Source organism: Cryptomeria japonica, unplaced genomic scaffold, assembly GCF_030272615.1.
Source record: "Cryptomeria japonica unplaced genomic scaffold, Sugi_1.0 HiC_scaffold_12, whole genome shotgun sequence".
Lineage (NCBI taxonomy): Eukaryota > Viridiplantae > Streptophyta > Pinopsida > Cupressales > Cupressaceae > Cryptomeria > Cryptomeria japonica.
In genome coordinates, this window is record NW_026728834.1 from 1350710 (window position 1) to 1377037 (window position 26328).

Sequence of the window (26328 nt, forward strand, 5' to 3'; positions counted from 1 at the left end):
AGTAATTAAAATAAAATCATATTATTAAAATAACATCACATTATAAAATCTTTTGGAAACTCATTTTCCTTCCTTGGTTTGAATGAATGTGTGTATTTATTTTATCTTTTAGATATTGATTCATATATGAGGTGTATTAAAAAGAAAGGAATGATTTTACATAGAAACGTTGAATTAACATCTTACTTGCTGCAACTATAGATGCTAACAGACATTAATAATAACGTTTTATTGTCTATAAATGCAATATGTGTACATGTGAGACAGTGCTAATTGACAGAAAGCTACTGCTTCTCACTACAAACGATAGTGCTAAATGACAGAAAGAGAGCTATTGCTCCACTCAACAAACTTGAAAAGCATGTTCTGCTGCTCCTTAGGCTGCAAATTCTTTATTTATATATAGCGAGCGCACTTGAGCAGTGGCCTGGATCTCAGTCAGCGGTGAGCCACAAAACGTCCCCTTGGCGAGCGAGATGACAGATAGAAGCGGCACCAGGCTTCACGTTCAACACCTGGAATACCATGTTGTCAGGATTCCAGGAACTGGTTTTCGTGTGACAGATGGCTGCCGCCTCCACCGTGCTGCCATCTTCGCCCTTCACCCAAACTCTTGCGGTCCTCGTACCTTGCAGATCGTGGCAGAGATACACCGCATATGGATATTGTGAACTGTGGCAGTAATACACTGCCTTGTCTTCTTTGCTCTCGTATTTCACTCCCGTAATGGTATACTCCTGCCTTACAGATTTTGACGTCTTTGAAAAATTCGTCGCCAGCACAGTCAAGCGATTGCTTCCCAGCTTCGACGTGGTGAAATCAATCATGGCCTCCAACGATGTTGGGCAGAATTTGGTTTCGCCCTTCATAGCAGGACTTTCACAATCTTGTAAAGTCTCCTTCATAGCCAGGGCCGTGATGGAATCTGGCGCTATGTTGAGCTCCTTCAACGCTACGGAAAGCTTGTCGGAGGAGAAAGGGATTTCGTCTGCAACGGCGCGTGGAAGAAAATACTTCTGATGAGAATTGGGAATGCTTTCGTGCAGAAAGGTGAGAGGCACTTTGGTTCCGCCTACCAAATCTTTCTCCAGCAGAAGCATGCACAGCGATATGTCCCTTGGCATTTGCGTAATTGCAGCGTAATTGATGCCCGCGACGCACCTCCCAACTCCTTTTGCCTGTTTTTGCGTCCCAACTTTTCTCGGAGGCATCCCCACGTTCACCTTCACTCCTCCCTTGCCCACGTTCACCTCCACTTTCTCATCGTTGGCTGAGATGAGTTCCTTCAGAGCTTCTGGCATGGGTGTTGTGGGCAGCTTCTCGTGCCAGTACGCCATACTCGGAGTCCAAGAGACCCTTTCACCCTGCAAATGCGCCGCTCGGATAGCTGCTACTGACTGTCAATTCCAAACAACAAAAAACTCATAAGCAAGCTAGCAAAGAAAAATTGTTTAGATTCGAGTCAAATTAATTACAAACTATATGAACTTTCTTGAGAAAGCATACAATAAGAAGAATGAAACTAGTTAGAATTCCCATCTTGTGAAAGACACCAAGTTCAATGATTCAGACATACCAAGTGAGAGAGGACTTTGTCCATATAAATACTGAGCTTAAGACGAGGGAAGCCGCCATTGTGGATGCAGGCATACCATACATGCATATGCATGCCCATATCTCAAATCATTTCATCCTATTTGTATTGTGGGACATTTTGATATTATCTAGTTTTACTAAGATATTTCTATGCACTCTTACTTTTATTTGAGCTTTATTTATTAAAAAAAAAATATTTATAGTTTTAGCAGCACGACTCTTTTGAAAAGATATATATATTTTTATAACTTTAAGATAGAAAATATTTTATTTTTTCCATAATGTTATTTTGAATAGTTATTAGTTGTATATTTTTTCAAATTATAAATAGACATGAGGTGGCATATGTGGAAGATATCAGATCAGATCGTATGCTACATTGGTTTACAGTGTCGACCAACTTTAGGCAACTTTAAAAATATCAACGTCCATATCAGCTGATGAAGCGGGAGCCACCTTATTGATAATCACGGGCTAGAATTCAGTAACATTATTTTCTCTCACTTGCAAAATTGAAAAGCAACGCTATCAAAGTAAAGTTATCAGATTAATCACAAATTACGTGAATTCTTTTTTCTGTTTTTTCGGTGATCTGAATTATTTTGTCAATTCAAAGGACAATACCCAAAGCAGAATTTGTGGTATTGTAAACACATAACAAATCATATAAAATTTCATTTCATTGAAAATATATAAGAACCATACAATTTTTGGCAAATTCTGTGAAAGAGAGTTGTGTGCCCTTGAATCCATCCCATTTGGGCAAACTCTATAAAAGAGAGTTGTATGCCTAGAATCTATCCAATTTGGGCAAACTCTGTAAAAGAGAGTTGTATGCCCGAGCCTGTACAATTTAGGCAATCTTGTGAAGGAGTGTATGCCTATAACTCTGTAACTCTATAACTCTCCAACTCCTTGCAATTGGATTCGAATTGGGCTTATTTATAAGCTTTCAAAGAAGCTGAACAACCACCACATTTTTGTCCTCATCAGAAGTTGAAAAGATTTAAGGAAGCAGACCATTTTGTTTGCGAAAAGTTTCCTAAGAAGACTGCATAAATACAGGTATGATTTGTCAGCAATTCTTAGTTGCAGAACGCTACCATTGTTTCTCTGTTTTTGTTAGTAAAAATTTTCATTATTTGTTTTTTAATTAAAACCCCTATTTTTTTTATTGCTCAACTTCATTGTTATTACTAATGTGGGTATTTTCCAAAATCGCTGATTATTGCCTGAGACTTTCATTCATTTATTTGTTCACTGACATGGGTTTTAGAGAACAGTATCCAGACTTTTTTGCAGGAGCTTTGTTTACTGTGACTTAATTTGAAGAATTTTCATTTAGCTTCATTTTCATTTTCAAGACTTTTGGCTCTATGGCCAATGCATAGGCTAAGGCTACTGATATCCTTCTGCACAGACACTTTGTCCTCAATGTCGTTCTTGTGTTGAGAAAAATTCTCCTTACAAAATCATAGATTTCTCGCTTGAAACGAAGCAGAAGAGCGGAAATGTTTTTTTTTTTATATTCCGTTGTCCACAAAATTCGCCACAACAATGGCAGGAATTTGAGGTGTTTCTATAATGCATATGAATTTTTTTATCCAGCAAATCAATATCAGATTGGACATTTTTGTTGTCCACTTGCATTAGGGATCTTTATGAATTTTGAAAGCCGCGATTAAGAGGAATTTTTTTAGTCTGCACACCACTACAGGCTGGTCTCGTTACCCATTAACTACTCTTTGATCCCAACAAACAATTTCGAGGGGCAAACCATCCTCCCACCAAGTCAGCCATTCGCCTATCAAATATTTGTAGGGAAAATTCTATAATCCTATTCAATCTGACCCTTCCATTGGTGTGCACTTATAGGTTAAAGCTCGGGACTCTTTTTTGCAAATGTAGATAGAAATCTGCATAATACCAATTCCATTCTTATTTCCCTGCAACTGGTAGGGGTTTCACCTTCAAGGTTGTTTGTGCAGTTGCAACAAATAACTCAAGACAAAATTTGTGTGTATATTACAACCATTGCATTTCATGGCAGTTACAAAACCTGGGCATGCTCCATTTTTTCCGTTTGCATAATAGTATTACAGTATCAGCATGGCCTGTAGCCTTCTTACATTGCCTACTGGTGCACTAGGCCTATCCTATGCATTCCGTGTTTATTTTTCAAATTCATTTTGTACTGACATTTTGCATTTCTAATTGAATTTGAGGTCTTGTATCGAATATTGAATGAAGTATTCTTTAAATGAAACCCGTGTGAATTTGATAGTGATAATAGCTATCCTTGTTGAACGGAATCATAGGATTATAAATTTATAAATTTAAGCAGAATACAAGGACACTAGGGCTCATTGAGATTGAAGTTGTGTAATTATTTTGCAAGTGGGTATGATAAAAAAATCACAATGGAGTAAAGTGGATTCCTGAACCTTCCTCTTTTTCCTTTTTCCTTTTTCCAGTTGGCTAAAACTTGAGTGAGCATACATCTAGCTTTACCATTCATGGAGTTTGATAGGGATATTCAGTATTTTAATAGTTTTATTATGCAACGCTTTTTGAATGGATTCGGGGGCATATAAATTTTAGCAGAATATAGGGAAACTGGGGTTCACTTTCCTTGAAGTTGTGTTTTTTTTTTTTCTTTATTATTAGACAAGTGGGTTAGGTAAGAAACACCCAATAGAGAAAAATGGATTCCCAAACTCAGCTTTTCTTCTTTGTAAAGGATAATATTGTGATATGAATTGACAATATAAATGTGTTTTTGTCTGGCAGGGTATCCTTTGCACAACACAGTCTTACAAATTTCACATGCTTACTGCTCAAGGTAAGTAACTATTTCTTAAAGTTGTTTCTTTTAATTTGTTCTTCAAACATATATGACCAAAATATTAGGCTTTGTTTTTTTTTCATCTAGCCTAGGTAATAATTCACTGAGATGGAGTTTATTCATTTGTAAATCCTAGAGTTCTTGTATTCTGTAAGAGAGAGAGATTGTTGAACAAGTGTAGTGTAATTCTTTTAATTTTAATAAAGAAATAGATACAGTTTTTAAAGTGATATCTGAATAATAGTAAATTTCTCTATGTCTTTTGAAATTACCTTAAGGTCATATCTTTGCTTCTACCAGTGTTGATAAGTTAGAGAGATGTAGCTTTCCATGCTAATTTGATAGGTGATGTGACACTTCTGAGGTATCAATAACAGTACACAATAGTTTTCTCCCTCAAAGATAGTTCAATATTAATGTGAAGCTCTTCAACATTTAAAGTTGTTTGAAAACAATAACAATACACAATGGTTTGCTCTCTCAAAGATAGTTTAATATTAATGTGAAACTCTTCAACATTTAAAGATGCTTGAAGACAACTTAGGCTTCAGATAGCTCATCTTGTAGTGTACTCTAGTTCATTTCATGTCATGTTGCTTTCTTTGCCAAGTTAATTGGTTTAGATAAGAAACATTTTCTTATTTATCTTTTACCTTTTGCTAGGATTTTCACCAATTGAATGATTTCATTCAATCAAGAGCATTAGCATAATTTCAATGTTCTTTTCCAAATAAAAGATAAGATATTACATAGTTGTTAGACCATGTATCCCAAATTAGATTATTTTTGTTTTGTAAATAACTAGTTAATTGTCTTTCACAACAAACTTTTGATATTATGCTTAGTTTTTGTAAATCCAAATCTTTTGCACTATTCAGTTGCATTCAGAACCCGCATGGTATTACACACTACACTTTCCAAACTGCCACTTTATACTAGTTTTGAAAACTAGTTCTTAGAACACCACAACCAGTTATCAGTTTTGTACCAAATATCAGTTGTAAATTGTTTTTAAAATCATATTATATATGTATTTTTTTAAAGAAAGATTCCTGCAAGCAGTAAAGTGAGAAAAGTTGTTACCTTTTCATATGTAGTATTATTTATTTTTATACATTTTTTACATGCTCAAAGTAACTTTATACTAGAAAATTGTTCTTAACCTTTGACGGTTCTCATGACAACTTATATTTGGATATGATTTCTTTTGTTGTCCACTAATACATGTCTGTAGCTTTCTGTGACACATCACTGCAACTAAAGTCAATAGCATTTTGTGCTATGCTTATTTATTTATTTATGCCTCAAAGACTATAAAGATAAATTTCAGTCCATGTTCACCTACACGCTATTTCAAGAGAATTAAAAATCTTTTCTTCTCATATTCATACGGTTTTTCTTATTTTGATGCCTTCAGTTTAACCCATCAATCTTAATCCACCTAAGCACAAAAAATACAGAGTTGAATAATCAAGATGTTAAGCTCTAAATCATGAGACAGTTTGAGCAATCTCAATTCGACTATGATTTTACAGCATAGTACTGATATTTCTTCATTTCCCATATTTCATTTTCTCCTAGTGCCCACAATCTCTACCTTTCCCTCACCAGATTTAGCATAAGGCAGGGACTCTAGCTATATATCACAGCTCTTGTTTTTATTGATCTTTTGAATTTAATCTGGATAATGTTTAAAAACAATTATAGTACAACAGCAAAATTATGTGAGATATTATTTTTGATGGGGTTTGTGGTTGCAATGTGTATAGAGACGTTAGCAAGGAATTCATATGATTTTTTTTATTTTCTCTTTCCAATTAGAAGTATTAGTTCATATAACTTTTTCTTGTTTTCTCCTCTTTCCACATTACTTGTGTAGAGGGGTTAGCAAGGAATCCAATAAAATTCTTATTGTAAAAATTGTATGGTGAGGGTTGTGCTCTTTACTGAGACCCTATAGTAGTCAATCATTGGTCCAAAATTAGTGGGAAATAACTACTTCATTACCCTAATTTGAATCCAAACAATTTAAATACCATTATTCAATGTGTCAACTACTTTGTTAAATTAATAAAATTCAATAAGTAATTAAAAGACTAAAACTGAAAAAAAGAAAGAAAAGAAAAAAGAAAAAAGATAACAATAAAAAAATATAGACCATACATTGCAAGTTGTTAATTGAAGTTCACCCCTTGAGTGCTATGTCTCTATTTTTGCTTCAAATGTGCAACCGATCTATTAAAATTCCCTTGTTTAAACATAGGTATACTCTTGACAAAATCTATAAATACACTTTCCCATAAATGAGAAGGTATTGGAAGTGGCATGGGTAAACCTATTATTTTGTTACCGAGTTCACTTGTAGCACAAATGACACACCCATTTACATATTTTTACATAGTTTCATTCATTTGAGGAAAATAACAATAATGTTGCAACTAAGCTACTGCTTTACGTGCACCAAAATGACCAGAAATAAGAGAAGTATGTGCTTCTCTAGTTACATGTACTCTTTCATCCCTTGGACCACACAATTTACCAAGATCATATAGCAGTTTGTCATGAATGTGTAATCTAGAATTCTTATACTTGTGTACCATGGATTGGTGTTTCATATACATCCTTGAAATTTCCATCTCTAGCATACTATTCGATATAACTTTCATGAGCTAAAGAACTATGCTATAGGATAATACATGGATTAATATAAGGACTTTTTGTCGATGTTATAAATCATCAATTTGGATCAATTAAGGGAATCCTCCTAGATCAATCATCTCTTTGGTGTTACTCATAATTACCTCCTAGTTTCGTATTAGTTAAGTCACATATGTAGACTTCCAGCAGGGTTTTTTAGTGTCTTTATTGATACTTTTTTATTCCCTTTGTAATAACCATCCATCTCTGGAATATTTCAGCCATTTATTTATTTTTCTGCCAAGACCAGTTATCAATTTCTTCATTTAGTCATTCCAAGCTATTTTTGGACACCAAATTTCCTAAACTCTAGATTTTTAATTTATCCTAGTGTATTTATGTCATTTTCCATTTAAAAAGCTCCATATAGGTATTCAAGGCACAAAAAAATCCCTCTGTTTTTTGTTGCAACTCAATGTAGATAATGCAATGTGTTTAGGTAGATTTAAGGTTAGGGTTGTTGGAAATTGACACTATTGGTTAGGTTTCACTATGTTGTCATTGATGGAAACATTATTTTGGGTTCCGACTTCATATGGTGTACCGGCAAGCACTTTATAGACTCTACACCGGCACTAGCACCGACACCGACAGGATAAAAGATTTCTTTGGTCACCAGCAATGCAGATCGACATGGTATGGTAAAGGTCATCGATATTAGAGGCCGACACATCTTGGATCCGGCATCAGCAACTTGTTTTAATGCTTATTCATTTATGTTATATGGCCAACATGTTAATATGATATTGTATATATCCTTGTAAGCCGACATAAGGCATAAATTTGTATAGGGTATATAGGGGAGATTGATTAGATCATTTTGAATAAGGATAGATATGTGGAAGTGATACATGGATATAATGTAATGTGAAATATATCATAGAGACTGTGTATGCGAGGAACTCATTGTAAGGGTTATTCTGGTACTGAGGTTTAGGGTTTTAACTGGAATAGACTGATCTTAAAACATAATTGTATTCTTGCATAGGAGATGCTATATTAAGCAGTTCATATTTCTCTAGATTGTTGTCTGGATTGTTATGTAGTCAGTGAGGCTCCTATTGTGATGAGCAGTGTGGTCTAGGTTGTAAGCCTTCTTGCAAGTGCAGGCCCATCATATATTTTAATATCTCTTCATATGGCCAATGAACTGATATTGTGGGTCACAAACCCCACCATGGTTTTTCCTCTTTGAGGTTTCCCATGTATAATAATGTGTGTTATGTTTCTCATTTATGTATTTCTCTTAATGGTTGCATTGCTTTTTTCAATTTTGTTTATATCGATATACCAATTGGTGAATGAATGTTTTGTTAAGGCTAAAATCTTATATTCTGGTATAACACTAATTCACCCAACCCTCTCAATGTTATTGGTTTCCAACAATTGGTATCAGAGCCTTGTGCGTCAAAGGAAGTTTGACAACTTGATAAAGATCCTGAAACCAGAACCATTGGATATGGATTTGGAGAAGTAGCTTAAGATGGCACTTGAAGATTATGATGCTGAAAGATTGAAGAACTTAAAGCAACAAGATGAGTTTAATTATGCTAAAGAATTTATTCTTGTCCTACAAGAGAGACTATCATCTGTTCAAGCTAGGAGAAAGGAACTTTTGCAAAATCAAGATGATGAAAATGCACTTAAGGAACAATGTCAGAAATTGAGTCAGGAGAACATGGTTATGAAGAATTAAATGCAAGCTATGACTATAAGGATGTCTAAGGAGACTGAGGATAGAAAGAAAAATGAAGAAGATCTTGTTGTATCCCTAAAGAACAAATTTGAAGAGTGTGGTAGGTTGACTCATCAAAATGAGATGTTGAGGTCTGATTTGGTACAATCCCATAGCAATGAGCAAGAAATTGAAAGACAAATGTCAATACTAAGAGATTATTTAACTACTACAACTGAGTAGAAAGAAAAATTCAAGATCAGCTCAGCATAGCTTGATGAGTTATCGAAGAGATAGAGGCGGATTGGAGATTCCACTGGACTTGGATTTGAGCAAGGATAGAATTACGGTACTACTAATGAAGATCAAAACCATAAGGCACTGATAAGGAAGTTCAATACTTATAAATTCACTGGTAGATTTTTTGTTTGCAATAGATTTGGTCACATGGCTAGGCAATGTAGAAACAGAGCAAATTAGAACCCTGATTCTGCTCCCTATAAATGTTCTAAATGAAATAAAATTGGTCATAAGATAAAAGATTCCAGAATGAATGTAAAATTCTATGCTTGTGGAAAATTTGGACATATGGCTAATAAGTGCAGTTCAAATTTCACCGGTTTTAGCAAGGTAATTCAAAAGAACAAGGTTACATGCTATGCATGCAATGAAATTGGACATATTGCTAAGTTTTATAGAAGCAAAAATCCATCGGTTAGAAATGTAGGATCAAATGATAAAGGAAAAGAGAAGGTTAGTGAAATCCGGCAAGATCACACTCAAAGATGGGTTAGAAAGATAGAAGAGCAATCATCAGATGGGATTGTCTCAGTTACCTATTTGATAGAAGAAGCTATTGCTGCACCGACAGTGAGCTCATCCAGTAACTAAGGCAAATGCTTTAGGGGTATGCAAATTTCATGGAAGATGTTCTAGATATTGGAGAGGATTATCCAACATTGATATGTTTAGAGTGAGATCCGGTATCTTTCACCAGTAGTCATTTATGTTAATGGAAGATTAGGGTTTTCTCGATGTATAAAATGCCGATTACACTTTATTATCAACCACCTAGCATTCAAAGCAATTTTAGAGCAATTCAGAGCAACTTAGTGCAATCAGAAGCTATTCAGAGGTGATTAGATTTATTCTTGAGCGATCACATCGACATCTGGAAGGATTTGTTGGAGGTTTTCACTGAGAGTGAACAAAAGGTATTTTTCTTGAATCATGGAATTGGGATCATCTTCTGCTCTTGTTTTCATTGCAAATCCAACTATAGGAGAATTTAAGGACCTCCTCAGGCCAATTTTCAAATTCTTTCCACATGTGGCTAACAAGGAAGATTCAGTTGGAGCATTTTCTCACGTCATGGAAGGAGTGCTATATGTGGAAGATGTTAGGGCCTACATTCATTGTCATATAGAAGACTTAGGAACTTCTAAGATCAAGGGGATGTATATGAATGAACTCATGGGAGAATTTGGTAAAATCAAACTAGCATATAAACACATCAAAGATCTAGGGTTCACAGATATTCTGGATATGCCAGAGTTCGAGGATAAGATTGTCAGATATGTAATAATTAGAGTACATGGGGAATTTATATGGCTGGACAGACCCTAGAAAATTACTAAGGAAGCCATCCGAGCAATTACGAGTTTGCCATCAATAGGGAAACATCCGGATAAGAAAGTATCAAATCAATTCGTAAGGAAGATCATCGGTGCCACATCAAGCAAGAGATCGATGAAGGTGAGCACCATCACCGACATTGACATCAAATTTGGCAATATGGTTGTAGACTACAAGGTAACTCAGTCTAATCGACTGAATTCAGTTTCCAGTTCATGCATTTTGGTTGCTTATAAGCTGATGAGAGAAAATATCAAGTTAGATCTTTGTGACTGGATGCTTGAGGAGTTATTGATCAATTTAGGGAAGATTAAAGGTGAGAAGAAGGGCACGTTCTAGTATGGAAATTTGTTAGTCTACTTAAAGTTATACTTTTTGAATGATACTCCCATTTCTGGAAGGAAGTAATGGGTTTTTGACATCTTGATAGGAAGAAAAATAAAGCAATCAATTGTTGCATTGGGAAGTCTTAGAGTTGATAAGGTATGGGGTTACTTCAAGGCTTTTTAGAAATCTATGAGGTCTAGAATAGGAATACCTAAGAAAATAGTAGAGAAATAATCTACCGACATTTGTTTCATCATGAAGAAGGATGTGACTCTCATGGAGGCAATCAAGCCCTGAAAGATTTGGATAGAGGAAACGGGCTATGAGGTAGATGCATTAATCATTGATGCCTATGCAAAAAATTTGATTGATGCTGCAAATTCTTTATTTATATATAGCGAGCGCACTTGAGCAGTGGCCTGGATCTCAGTCAGCTGTGATACCAAGTGAGAGAGGACTTTGTCCATATAAATACTGAGCTTAAGACGAGGGAAGCCGCCATTGTGGATGCAGGCATACCATACATGCATATGCATGCCCATATCTCAAATCATTTCATCCTATTTGTATTGTGGGACATTTTGATATTATCTAGTTTTACTAAGATATTTCTATGCACTCTTACTTTTATTTGAGCTTTATTTATTAAAAAAAATATATTTATAGTTTTAGCAGCACGACTCTTTTGAAAAGATATATATAATTTTATAACTTTAAGATGGAAAAAATAATTTATAACTTTAAGATAGAAAATATTTAATTTTTTCCATAATGTTATTTTGAATAGTTATTAGTTGTATATTTTTTGAAATTATAAATAGACATGAGGTGGCATATCTGGAAGATATCAGATCAGATCGTATGCTACATTGGTTTATAGTGTCGACCAACTTTAGGCAACTTTAAAAATATCAACGTCCATATCAGCTGATGAAGCGGGAGCCACCTTATTGATAATCACGGGCTAGAATTCAGTAACATTATTGTCTCACACTTGCAAAACTGAAAAGCAACGCTATCAAAGTAAAGTTATCAGATTAATCATAAATTACGTGAATTCTTTTTTCTGTTTTTTCCCGTGATTTGAATTATTTTGTCAATTCAAAGGACAATACCCAAAGCAGAATTTGTGGTATTGTAAACACAACAAATCATATAAAATTTCATTTCATTGAAAATATATAAGAATCATACAATTTTTGGCAAACTCTGTGAAAGAGAGTTGTGTGCCCTTGAATCCATCCCATTTGGGCAAACTCTATAAAAGAGAGTTGTATGCCTAGAATCTATCCAATTTGGGCAAACTCTGTAAAAGAGAGTTGTATGCCCGAGCCTCTACAATTTAAGCAATCTTGTGAAGGAGCGTATGCCTATAACTCTGTAACTCTATAACTCTCCAACTCCTTGCAATTGGATTCGAATTAGGCTTATTTAGAAGCTTTCAAAGAAGCTGAACAACCACCACATTTTTGTCCTCATCGGAAGTCGAAAAGACAATCCAATATTGAAAGGTTATTACATTTATATGAAGACAAAAATTAATTAAAAATTAAAATATTTAATACTCGGACTTATTTCTAATCCCCATGACCATCTTGTGAAAGACAGTCAGTCCCACCGACAACATGTTGTAGTGATTTAGAGATACAGAAGTAAACGTGAGAGTCATAAAAGGACGATATAATGTCAGGGCGTACGTGTCCATAGTCATTGGGAATATAGATTTCTTATGTGATATTTAAATAATCATCAAACAGTTTTATAGTAAATGGCTGGTTGTGGCAACACTCTATTTAAATAATCATAGTTTTATAGTAATTTTCATATTATTTTATCTTATTTTTATTGATCGTTTGAATTTAATCTGGATAATGTTTAAAAACAATTATAGTACAGTAGCAAAATTATGTGATATATTCTTTTTGATGGGGTTTGTGGTTGCAATGTGTATAGAGAGGTTAGCAAGGAATTCATATGATTTTTTTTCTTTTCTTCTCTTTCCAATTAGAAGTATTAGTCCATATAACCTTTTCTTATTTTTCCCTCACTTCTCATTAGATGAGTTCATACAACTTTTTCTTGTTTTCTCCTCTTTCCACATAACTTGTGTAGAGGGGTTAGCAAGGAATCCAATAAACTTCTTATTGTAAAAAATGTATGGTGAGGGTTGTGCTCTTTACAGAGACCCTATAGTAGTCAATCATTGATCTCAAATTAGTGGGAAATAACTACTTCTTACCCTAATTTGAATCCAAACAATTTAAATACCATTATTCAATGTGTCAACTACTTTGTTAAATTAATAAAATTCAGTAAGTAATTAAAAGACTAAAGCTGAAAAAAAAAAAAAAGAAAAAGAAAAAAGAGAACAATAAAAAAATATAGACCATACATTGCAAGTTGTTAATGAAGTTCACCCCTTGAGTGCTACGTCTCTATTTTTGCTTCAAATGTGCAACCGATCTATTAAAATTCCCTTATTTAAACATAGGTATACTCTTGACAAGATCTATAAATACGCTTTCCCATAAATGAGAAGGTACTAGAAGTGGCATGGGCAAACCTATTATTTTTTTACCAAAATTACCAGAAATAAGAGAAGTATGTGCTTCTCTAGTTACATGTACTCTTTCATCCCTTGGACCACACAATTTACCAAGATGATATAGTAGTTTGTCATGAACATGTAATCTAGAATTCTTATACTTGTGTACCATGGATTAGTGTTTCATATACATCCTTGAAATTTCCATCTCTAGCATAATATTCGATATAACTTTCATGAGCTAAAGACCTATGCTATAGGATAATGCATGCATTAATATAAGCAATTTTTGTCAATTTGGATCAATTATGGGAATCCTCCTAGATCAATCATCTCTTTGGTGTTACTCATAATTACCTCCTAGTTTTGTATTAGTTTAGTCACTTATGTAGACTTCCACCTGGGTTTTTTAGTCTCTTTATTCATATTTTTTTTATTCCCTTTGTAATAACCATCCATCTCTGGAATATTTCAGCCATTTCTTTAGTTTTCTCCCAAGACTAGTTATCAATTTCTTCATTTAGTCATTCCAAGTTATTTTTGGACACCAAATTTTCTAAACTCTAGATTTTACATTTATCCTGGTGTATTTATGTCATTTTCCATTTAAAAGCTCCATATGGGTATTCAATTCACAAAAAAATCCTTTAATTTTTTGTTGCAACTCAATGTAGATAATGCAATGTGTTCAGGTAGATTTAAGGTTAGGGTCAAGGTTACATTATAGTTAGTGTCCACATTGAATTAAGTTAGGGTAATGGTTATATTAGGGTTACAAATTAATTAAGAGAAATATTCAATTTTAGATTAAATTAGGTTTAGGGTTGGGTTTTAATTGGGGTTATAGCTATAATTAGGGTTAACATTAGAATTGCGGTTAATGTTAGAATAAAGATTATATATCAAGTTATAATTATGGTTATGGTCAATATTAGAACTAGGGTTAGGGATAGGGCAAGGTCAAGTTTGAGATTAGGTTGAGTTTTTAATTAAGATTAAGGTATGAGTTCTTAAGTTCAATAAGAGTTAGGATTGAGGTTAGGTTAGGTTAGGATTCTTTTAGGCTTAGGGTTAGGGTTCAAGTTCAATGAGGGTTAGGGTTAGAGTTCAAGTTCAATGAGAGTAATATATATAGCAAGCGTAGTTGAATAGTTATATGGATCTCAAGTGGCTCTGAGCCACAAAACATTGCCTTGTAGAGACTAATGGAAGATATAAGTGACATATAATTGTTTATTAAAATATTTCTATGGATGTAGGCATAACACATGCATGTTAATATTTCAAATTACATTATTTTATTTTTGTCTTTATCTTATTTTTATTGTGGGATATTTTGATATTTTTGGTCAATATCTACTATCACATTATTTTCTTTCTATCTTCATTTTATTTTAATCATGGGAATTTGATATTTTTAAAACACACATACTAATGTACTTTATAAAGATATTTCTATGGATGCATGCATAGCATACATGCATGTGAATGTCAATATCTCAAATTACATTATTTTCTATCTCTCCATCATATTTTTACTGTGTAACATTTTGATATTTTTTAGATATGTAGTAATGTATATTAGTAAGATATATTTGTGTTCTATTAATTTTATTTAAGATTTATTTAATTATTAATTTTTAAAAAAGATATGTGTAGTTTAGTAGCTTGATTCTTTTAAAAAGATGTGTAATTTTATATGTTTAAAATATAATTTTCTTCCATAAGATTATTTTGTATAGTTTTCTGTTATTTTATATATTTTTAAAATATATCATTTATTTATTTTTTAAATAAAATTATTTAATATTAATACATGCATTTTAAAAAAAATGTTTTATATTGAATGCAAAATTCGATAAACTTTCTTTGTAATTCCCATAATTCATATGGCTAAAATGAAAAAGAAAAGACTAGTTGTATTATTTTTTCTTACAGAACAAACAGGTTTTGAAGGGACTCAAAACGCTTTAACAAAGATCTACAACAAGTAGCTGGATAAAGATATACCCATTTTAAAATAGAAACCCAAAGTCAACAAAAAGTGAAAACCTAGCAAAAAGACAGCAAAGAGGAAGAAACTAATACAAAATTTTTAGGGCCTTCGCAACCTTTGTTTCCAGTTGAGTCATGTTTAGAGCAATTTTCTTGAGTTCCTAAATTTTTTGGTTTGCAAATTTCTTCTTCAAGTTGGCTTTGGTTCTTTTGGATGGCCCAACCATTTCCTCCTATTTTTTATCTATGGAATCCACATCCAAGGTAGCTGCTTCTTGATGGATAGTTTCTAGTTTCCCTACCATGGTATTTACACTTTCAACAAAACTCTTCACCACCTTGTGTCTACATGTAACCAGAGAGATAAGGTTCCCATTGACTTTCTAAAATTTATTCTCCATCTAACTCAGTCTGCCTTCATATTCTTTCTTGAGTTTATCTTTGAGAAAAGATATTTTTCTATCATAATCTCTCTTTATATCACTTACAGTGCTCATCGTTTTCTGCACATAGTCCACAATTGATTTTCTCTAGTCCACCATCCACTATTTTACACCTTGATTTTCTTGTTTCCTATTGACTGCCCGAAGTTTGATATTGATGCCCTTGATCTCATGGAAAGCCCATTTAAACATCCTAAAATTATCCACAATTGAATCATGGGTAATGGCCAAGACATCATCTGGGTTCTTTCTATCCAAGATAAGAAAAGACAAATTTGTATTTAGATCATTTGAGAAGGGGGTCTATCACTCCTAATGGGTGCAAAAATGGACTTATTCGGGATAGAATTGTAGGAGGGAAGTGATTCAGAATTAAAAGTGGACACAAGGGATGCTTTGACTCTCTTAAATTTGTGACCAATCTTCAAGGAAGAGTTTGGCTCAGAGGAAGACTAGTTGTATTGTTTACTCATTATAATATCATATTTACAATCAATATGGATCGACCAACTTGATATAGAACTACAATATAATACTAGAGACACACATTATTACTTTAATGAATTCAATCAAATGAGATGAGAAGGACGACTAATTTAATAAATTATTTACTAAATGACCCTGAAACACTGTTTTTGGAAATAACTACAACTGATTCTTAATATAACTAATATTTTTGAAAAGCTATCTATTTGTAATTCAAATTCTACATTTAGGATATGAAACTAAATTAATGAGGAAATCTTATTGAGTCTTCTAATCAAATATTAAAATCAATGAAATTAGATGCATGGATATTTATTTATAAATTATATACTAGATAATATACAAATTAAATGAAATATCTTATATAAATTATATTAGAAGCTCAGTCTAAAATAATAGCATTATTTTTTAATATGTTGGTGTGAATGGAGTGTTATCTAATCAACTCATCACCTAGGTTCTATTGACACTAATTGTGTAAGTTTACTTAGGATACCCACAAGATACTTATCACTTAAAGTCTCAAGTCATAATCTGATTACGACACATGTCATAATATTAGATAATATTATGTTTCATTTTGGTCTATATAACACATTGGCTCTTAATGTAACTGAAACACTATTTTTTGAAATAACTACAACTGATTCTCAATATACCTAATATTTTTGAAAAGGTATCTATTTGTAGTTCAAATTCTACATTTAAGATATGAAATTAAATTAATGAGGGAATCTTATTGAGTCTTCTAATCAAATATTAAAATCAATGAATTTAGATGTATGAATATTTATTTATAAATTATATACTAGATAATATACAAATTAAATGAAATATCTTATATAAATTATATTAGGAGTTAAGTCTAAAATAATAGTAATAGTTTTAAATATGTTGGTGTGAATGGAGTGTTATGTAATCAACTCATCGCCTAGGTTCTATTGACAGTAATTGTGTAAGTTTACTTAGGATACACATAAGATACTTATCACTTAAAGTCTGAAGTCACAATCTGATTACGACACATGTCATAATACTAGATAATCTTATGTTTCATTTTGGTCTATATAACTCATTGGCTCTTAATGAAATTTTATTTCATTATAATTCATTATCATTGTATACTTGCGTCTTGTGATAGATACTCTTATTCTCTCACATTTGATCTCTTGTATATTTTCATTGGAGCTCTTAAATCATGGATGGTTACATATTTAGCAAAATCTTGCATGGTATAAAGCATTCCATAAAAACTCATTCATGATACTAAATCTTGTGGGATTACTTCTTGATAGTATAATATCTCCACTTTTTATCACGCGATGTCTTGAAAAATTAAGAAAACTTGATAATAATACTAGATCCTATGGGGATCTTTGTGAATTTGTACTATAGGTTCACTTTAGATAATGTTAATGTAAATCTACTATCATCATTGAGTTCAAAGGTCTAATGTCCCAAAATATTAGATTAAAATGTTACAAAATGTAATGCTCCAAAATATAAGATTAAAATGTATGACTTTTTTTCGATAAAACTCGAATAATTTAAATAATTTAAATAATTCTTGTAGGGTATAATATTTATTTAAAGAATAAAACACTCCCAAATTAAACATTGATTTACATCAATCTAGTCATAATTTCAAATAATTGAATTAAGATAGATAATAGCAAATAATAAAAAATATAAAAAAAATTAACAGAATGAAATCAAGAAATTGACACCCTCAAATTCTATTAATATTCATATTTATGGACTTAATTCAGCTATCATATATATATGGCATGATATTATTGCGACAAGTATCACTCTAGTGTCCAAACCATCCAAGTATTAAACTTATTTGGTACCCATTTGATAATTTTTTTATTTTCTTTTGTTTTCCTTACCTCTTCATTTCTTAATTTCTCGGGGTGAGCTTGGCCAATAAAGAAAACTATAATATGGATAAATTCAATCCAAAGTTTATTTCTTTTATTTTACATACTATGAAACAATGAAAGTTAAATGAAGCTATATTTTAAGAAATTTTCAAGTACTCTCATAGATATATGATAAGATTTTCAAATCTTTTCTATAATTTCTTTCTCAATTTATATTGTGCTTATCATACCAAACTTAAGGATTTGTTCTATAAGTTCATGGCGGTCTATTAGAGTGGTTTTGTTAGAGAAATTTTTGGTTGACAATATAGATAGATTAGTGTTAAACTCTTGGAGCATGTGTTAACCCCTAAGGAATTTTTGGCATTAGTGTCAAATGGTTGATATTTCCTTGACATTTGAAGCATTGACATTTTATGCTTGCCGTTGAAAACTTGTGCATATATGGTTGTGACTAAGTCACTAGGTGATGGCTAAGTGGTTAAGCCACCTAAGTGACTACCTGAAACATGTTATAATGTTTATTCACCGCATTGACAAGGACATACCAGGCATATTGGTTTGTTTTATTATTTCCCACTGAAATACTTGGTGAGTAGGACATGACATATCATCGGCATTTTGTAGAGGCATATTATATGGTTTCAAAGCTTAGCTTTGTAAAATCTTTATTTTTGTTTTGAAAGCCTTTAAGATCGAAGTAGGGCACACACATGGAATTCAAGTTTTTGTTCTCAACCAAGGAAGTTGCAATAAGTGTGCATGACAGTTTTTCATGGGCAATGCATGATAGTTTGACTAGGAAAAACATGGAAATGATAGGAAGTTTGAAGACGTCTTTAGGTGTTTTCATTCCAAAACCCATATTTTGTGTTTGTTAATCTCTTTCCAGCATTTAGTAATGTTATTGTTTGAATTCAAACTGTTTGAGCAAAATTGTTATTTTCTGTTGCTTGAGTTATGAAAGTGATTAAGGGGAGTTTGATTTGTGTAGACACTTAAATTAATTATTTGCATTAATTAATTTAATTCTCTCTCACATGATTAATTTATTTAATTTTGTTAATCCTTATTATTTCTCAGTATTGAATAAATTTAATTTAATTAATATTGTCACTATAGTCCAATAATTAATTTATCAAATAAATTAATTATTTCCCTATTCTTCTAAAGTCCCTCCAATAATTATTTCCTCTAAACCCACTCAGTTAATTAATTTTAATTAATTAATCTAGTCATGTGATTCCTACAAATCACTTTTTCCTAATCCCACTTAGCCTAATTAATTCTTGTAGAATCTTTCATAATCCCACATATTATTATTCTTCTATTTTAAATTCCCTGCTCATGTCACATCAACATTGAGCCTCTCAAAGAAATTCAAATTTATTTGAATCCCTCTATGCATCCTCATTTTTAAATTTCAAATTCTTTTCCCCCCTTATTATTATTCTTCAATTTTAAATTCCCCACTCATTTCACATCAACATTGAGCCTCTCAAAGAAATTCAAATTTATTTGAATCCCCCTATGCATCCTCATTTTGCAATTTCAAATTTCTTTCCCCCCTTTTCCCCAAGGAATTTTATATTCTTTTTTATTCCTTCAAGGTATCCTTGATTGATGCCAACTACTTCAAACCAATCCTAGCCCTTCATCATCTTTTGATCTCCACCCTCCATTTAAAATTTGAAAATCTATAAATGGAGGCCACTTCTCTCATTTTAACCATCTCTTTATATTCTATCCTTATACTGTCAATTTTTATCTTTCAATCATAAATATAGCAATCTTCATTAGGAAGACATTGGATTGCTTTACTGTTAAAATGAAATGATTCTATGAAGGACTCATCACAAGCTTTTAAACATAAAGAATCATTTTCATTAACTTCATGTATAAGATTGAAAGCTTCATACTCTGGTTGCATGTAAATCTGAAAATTTTCATCCTTTGTATTTTTTGGAACAAGATAACTTTCCATACTATTAAAACTAAAAGTTTCTGTTTCTAGGTAATAGAAAGACCTCAAAAAACCTTTTTCATTCAATCTCGTAGGTTCTCTAATGTTGTCTTGATTATTCTCACTTACCATTGTTTGACTTGCATGAGACTGAACCGTTTCTTGCTGAACTTCTTGCTCATTCATGACAAGGTAGTTGTAGGAGAGAGATGAAACTGAGATGAATGGAGCCTCATCATCATAAAATTTTAATTCTTCTTTCAATTGGGATACCTTTTATTATATTCTTGCAACAACCTTGTCTTTTCTTTTAGCTCTTTGAGCTTGTGAAATCTAACAAAAAGACTTCTCCATAAAAGAGAAGATACATGATCGTCTGTTATACTTAGTTTGGTTTTTACAACATGAGAAATTATTTCTTTGTAGTGATCCCAAAAGTCATGCAACACTTTATCATCCATCTCAAGAATTTACAAGCTGGTGGGACTTGGTCTTTTCCCCAATCTTGCAGCCTTTTGATTTTGCATGATGATTTAATAGAGTCGCCAATCCTACACACACAGAGATAAATCTAAAAATCTAGGGAAACCAAATGCACTAATCTTTGATTCTGAGTCCCCAACAGAGTTGCCAAAAATCTATTGGTAAATAGATTTGTCCCTTTCCTGAAATTTATTTGTTTTCTTTGAACAAAATTATAACTCTTGTATGCCCCTTTATGAAAGGAAACAAATTACCAACAATTGGATGAATTAATTAAAATCCAACCTCTGCATTAGAGGGAAGCTCTTCGTATGATTTGCAATGAATTTAATACAAAATTAAATGTTGACACTTTTTACCAGAAAGCATGGAAAGGCTTTAGCATTCATCCATCAACACAAAACAATGCCTTCAAACTGAAACAAATATAATATTCTGAAGATTAAATAGGAGCTCACTAACTCTAATTCAAACACACGTTCACTTTATAAATTTAGAGCATAGAAAATGCACAGCAGTATTGATGTCTAATCAATACTCTCTCATGCCTCACAGGACAAGGGGGATCAACATAACTCAATACACAATAAATCTGCTAACAATTAATAGTAACCATGAATTCAAAAAAAAACATAGAAATAATTGATCATAAAATGATATCATGCCCATAGTAGATTTCTCAAGAAATATTGCTAATCTTTAAACACACAAATTCAAAGACTGCACACCATAACATTTTATTGATAATCATCGATTCCAGTTTAAAGCAATTCATAGAAAAACAAAATGGATATTGTCTGTTGCTCGAAAAATCATAGTTTTTCTAGCCCCTTTCTTTTCTTTTTCCCCCATATATATAGTCTCTCTTGTTTTTAAGAGACTTTCAGTTATCAATAACTAATTCCTAGAAATATTATTAATTAATCTTTTCTTTAATCTTTTATCCACTTCCAAATAACTTTTTTTAAAAAAAATCTTCAAATCTTTTATCTCAGAATTTTTATAGACCCATACTTAGAGATAAATAACTTTTTAACGTGATAATATTTGTCCGATCGCGCCAGTGAGAATTTAGAAAACTAGGTTTTCTAAAACATATTAAAAATACAGCGCGATCCAGCAGTTGAGTTGATAGTTATGCCCCCCGCACTGAGATTGATTTTTTCTCTCTCAGAAAATTCATGGTTATAGATTACATTGAAAATTATAAACATTAGACATGCCAATGTTATTGGATTATTGAACTCGCTGAAATCACTCTGAACCTGCATCTGATGAATTTGAACTCTGAATTTGAACCTCCAAAATTGAACCTTGAACCTTGAACCTGCACGCTTGAACCTGCGCACTTGAACCTTTGAACCTTGAAGAAAAGAAGGTTCAAAGTTCAAGTTCAAAGACCAAAAATTACAATGAACCCAAAATTTGAACTTTGAACCTTTTTTACTTGTGCGCTTGAACCTATGGGCTTGAACCAAAAAGGTTCAAAGTTCAAGTTCAATGAACAAAAATTATGAAACCCGCTTCAGTTGAATTTGAACTTTGAACTTGAACCCGAACTTTGAACTTTTTGAAAAGGTTCAAGGTTCAAGTTCAATGGCAATTGTTCTTTTGGGTTTCCATAGGAAAACCTCCATAACTTTTTACTGAGTGCTCTGTTTCTTATGAAATTTTAACTATAGAATAAATGGGCCTAGTACAGCATAACCTAGAAATAATTTTTTCATAGGACATATAAGACTTGAGATTTAATTGTTTGCGTATATGGGTAACCAAAAAATAAAACAATTAAAATCTCCCAGCCAACATGGAGTTTGGCCATAAAACTTCAGCATTAAAACATTAACAATAACTAATTTTTAGTTGATTATGAGGCTCTAGGAACAAGCAAAAATATAGGGTAAAAAATGAAAAAAGGCATAACCTTTGCATATTAACTCGGATTTTTTATTTTCTAAAAGTGTTGGAAAGATGATTCAAAGATCTAATCTATGGTTTAAACCATTTTTTCAAGATTTGTCTTCAAAAATTAGTTGAACACGTCCAAATTTGACCTTTCCTTTGAGAATTTTTGAGAATTTTTTTTTTTGAAATTTATCAAAAAGTCATAAGGAGTTCACTTTTGAAAGTATGGTTTTTTTTAGATAATCAGTTTGGTGTGTTTTAATCACATTTTCAAAATGGGATTAAAATGAACTCTACACATTTGGATTTCGAATTAAAAAGAGCAAGTGTAGTTTAAACCCAAGACCCACTTATGTATGCTCTCCTCTCGCATCCTAGTGTCGAAGTTGAGTACACTTGAAATAAGTGATCTTGTTTTCATTTTTTATTTTGTATCATTTCATTGTGTTTTTTCATATTAAGTCAAAAAATCCAAAAAGAAATCATAAAACCTAAAAAAGACATAAAATTGAAAAAAAAAAAAAATTCAAAAAATCAAAAAATCATAAAAATCAAAACATTTCAAAAGCCAAAAAAAAAGTGCATTACCCGAGACTACTAACCTATCTTCTACAGGACATCGGCCCAAGATTCCACTCGTCAAAGATTTCATTGATCCAACTTTGAGGCTACTAACATGTTTGTTTTGTAGGTTGCCTAAGAAAATTTGACCAAATGTTGTATTTTCTTAATCATTTTTCTAGGCACTTACTTTCAATTAGGGGTAAAAGATCAAGTGCTTGATTGTGTTTGGGGAAAGTGTAGAGGTAGGAGAGTATACTCTTGTCTATATAGAAAATCAGAAATATAGACCCCAGAATCTTTTTAAGTTTGTTGTGTGCATACCTTCCTAATTTGTTTGACACATTCACATAGGCATTGGTGAGAGTTGAATGACCCAAGTGAGTATGACTAAAACCCAAGCATTCCAATTCACTATAATAAATAAGCCTCTTGGGATGAAAATTCTGGAGGATAGAGCTATTTTAGAGTTCACTCTCATATCGTGCATTCTGTACGGCCTTTTGGCCTCGATCATGCTTACATGACTACATTTTTCTCAGTACTTTGTAAGGCTATAGGCCTTAATCACACTTGGGTGACTACAAGGAGTAGTCTTCAAACAAAAAATCCTTACTAATAGCCTCAGGATTAGAAGCCACCCAGTTCACCTTTAAAAGGTGGATAATCTTTTTGCAAGGGGGATAGTAACTCCCCCAAGAGACTTGCCATTTTGTGCTCCCATTAGTGTTTGGAGTTGGCTAATACAATATTGAGAATCCATTGCGTGAGACTTAGTGGTCATATTCTGATTAGCTATTGGGTGTGTACCTGAGTCAACAAGAAAAGGTTTTCCTCCTCAGCCAACTTCCTAGGGTAACATGATGTTCTTGATGTATTTGTTTGAATCAATGGCTAATGTGTTTGCTATGTCTTCTTGCCAAGAGTATAATTAGTCTATCCAAGTCAACATCCTAATCATCATAATCTGAGTCATTTCTTAGTCCCTAATCATTTCCATGTCCTATTCAATTCATACCCAAATCATACCCTAGTCATATAAAAACATTGAACCAACCTTCATCAAGTCCAAGTCATAACAAAATCCAAGTCTTCCAACTACGTCAAAACTCCGCTCACTTTATATTTAATAAGATGAAGTTGTAAAAACATCCTAAGAAGTCAATCCACCACCCAATCAAGAAAAAGAAGCTCACACAAGCACAACTCATTAGACACCGAAATTTTTGGTATACAAATCGCAAACTCTTGCTTAAACATAGGACCTTTCTACACCAATATCATGATTACATACATGGTCATAGAAATGAGTTTGATGCTAGTCATGAACTAAGAGTATGAGATTTACACTAAGGATCTAGCTTATCTTTCAACACCAACAATCACCAGAATCAGGGTGTTTGCATACCCTCATAAAACTTACCATTCAAACCAATCACTTATTGAGTCATGTTTATACCAAGAATAGTCTAGTTATCAAGTTTATTCTAATCATCACTATCACTTCTCTTTGATCTTTCATCATCAACATTTTCTAAGGACTTAGCACATCAACCAATCTTCAATCAATCATCTTTAATCAATCAATCCTCAATCAAATCAATTCTCAATCATTCGTCAAATTAACCTCACACTAAGGTTTTATGCCTTGTGAAGTTTTATTTAGACCTCATCCTTAATCAATCAATCATCCAGTCTTTATGCTTGGGAAAGAATTCTCCCCAAGTATCTTTGCCACCTCCTTTGGGTCGATCAAGACTCTTATCTTATGTCTTTATTTTTCTTGGGATCATTAGTCAATCCTTAGTAGAAGAAAGGCTTCGATCATTATCCTAAGGGCCAAATATTACCCAACTTGGTTGTTACCTTGCTTGTGGTTTCATCAACATCCCCCACCTAAAATCCTCATCCAAGGACTAAGGTGAAATCCTAATCAAACTTGTGTCCTAATCTAAGGACCCCATTAATCAATCAATCCAATTTCATCAAATCCAAACCAAATCCAAAATCCAAGATGTTTTCTAAGTCCTTTCATCAAATATTTTTCTTCCAATCAATATTTCTAAGGTTATTCTTGTATGGTCACAACTCAATCCTGAAAGAAAAAGATGGCCAAACAACAATATGACATGCTGAACATTAATGCCCTATATCAAGACTCTACATAAGGTTCTGCCCAAAATGCGTAGCCTGACATCCAAGATCAATAAGAAGAAGGGGGCCCTGACATGGTTGACCAAGATGAACTCTCCCCAAAAGTACAAACATTTTGAAAGTACAATCAAGAAATGATGGAGAAATACATCCGATAGAATCCTAGTGGTCTTATAAAGACTCTTATTGAAAATAGAACTCGACTTCCCCCCAATCTTGTTAAATCCATTCTTGATCAACAAACACAAGGAGGTCTTGCTCCTACCCACATCGTCACACCTATCCTTCAACCCCAATCAATTGCACCCCCATCTACCATTCAAACCCAATCAATAGCACTCGTGGCATCCGTGCTCATAGTCTCCATCCCACCTTCTTCCTTCTTGGCTTCCATGTCAATATCCAATCCGATAACATAAATTCTCCAACATGCTTCTATGCCCTCTTCTTCTACCCAACCATATTTCTCCATTTCACAATCCTCCATTTCTCTCAACAATGTCGCTAATTTTATCCAGGCCTCACTTCCCCCCATCACAACAATTAATGGGTCAAAACTGATTATCACTTAAGTCCTCGTGACATCAGTCATCACATCTCATGTCCGCTATTCTTTATCATATCAATATATTAGTGGTGGTAGAACATCTTCCATAACCCATCCAATACTAGATGCGAGCACAATCCATCATGTTCAAAATCCACAACAAGATATCATCAAGGAAATCTAGGACATGACAAACATCATCAAAAAATGAAGGAAGGGAATAACAAGAGGAAACCTTACTCATTTCAGGAATTTTGTCCCTATCTTTATGACCCATCCATATCAGTTGCACCATACCCATCAGGGTTTAAAATGCCTAAATTCACAAAGTACGAGGGCAAAGGGGACCCTCGAAACCATGTCAGTGAGTTTAATATCTTATGCCAAGAAGTCTCTTATAGTGACTTGTATCTTCTTAGGCTCTTTCCTAAGAGTCTCACGGGAGACGCTCTTTCATGGTTCTCATCCTTGCCTTGAGGTTCTATCACCTCCTTCCCAAACTTAGCAAAAACGTTTGTGGTCCACTATGCTTATAACATTGTTAACAATGTTTCTATGATGGACCTTTGTAACATGAAATAGAGG

The 26328-nt window shown here is 32.9% G+C and overlaps 1 protein-coding gene across 1 annotated transcript; it reads right to left on the reverse strand.

The window, feature by feature from the left end:
• Nucleotides 1–434: 434 nt before the first annotated feature.
• LOC131860457 (BURP domain-containing protein 5-like) lies at nucleotides 435–25731 on the reverse strand. The gene is made up of 2 exons (XM_059214859.1): nucleotides 25522–25731; nucleotides 435–1397 (listed from the first exon to the last, which is right to left on the reverse strand). Exons 1-2 carry the CDS (start codon nucleotides 25729–25731, stop codon nucleotides 435–437), a joined length of 1173 nt encoding a protein of 390 aa, XP_059070842.1.
• Nucleotides 25732–26328: the final 597 nt, after the last annotated feature.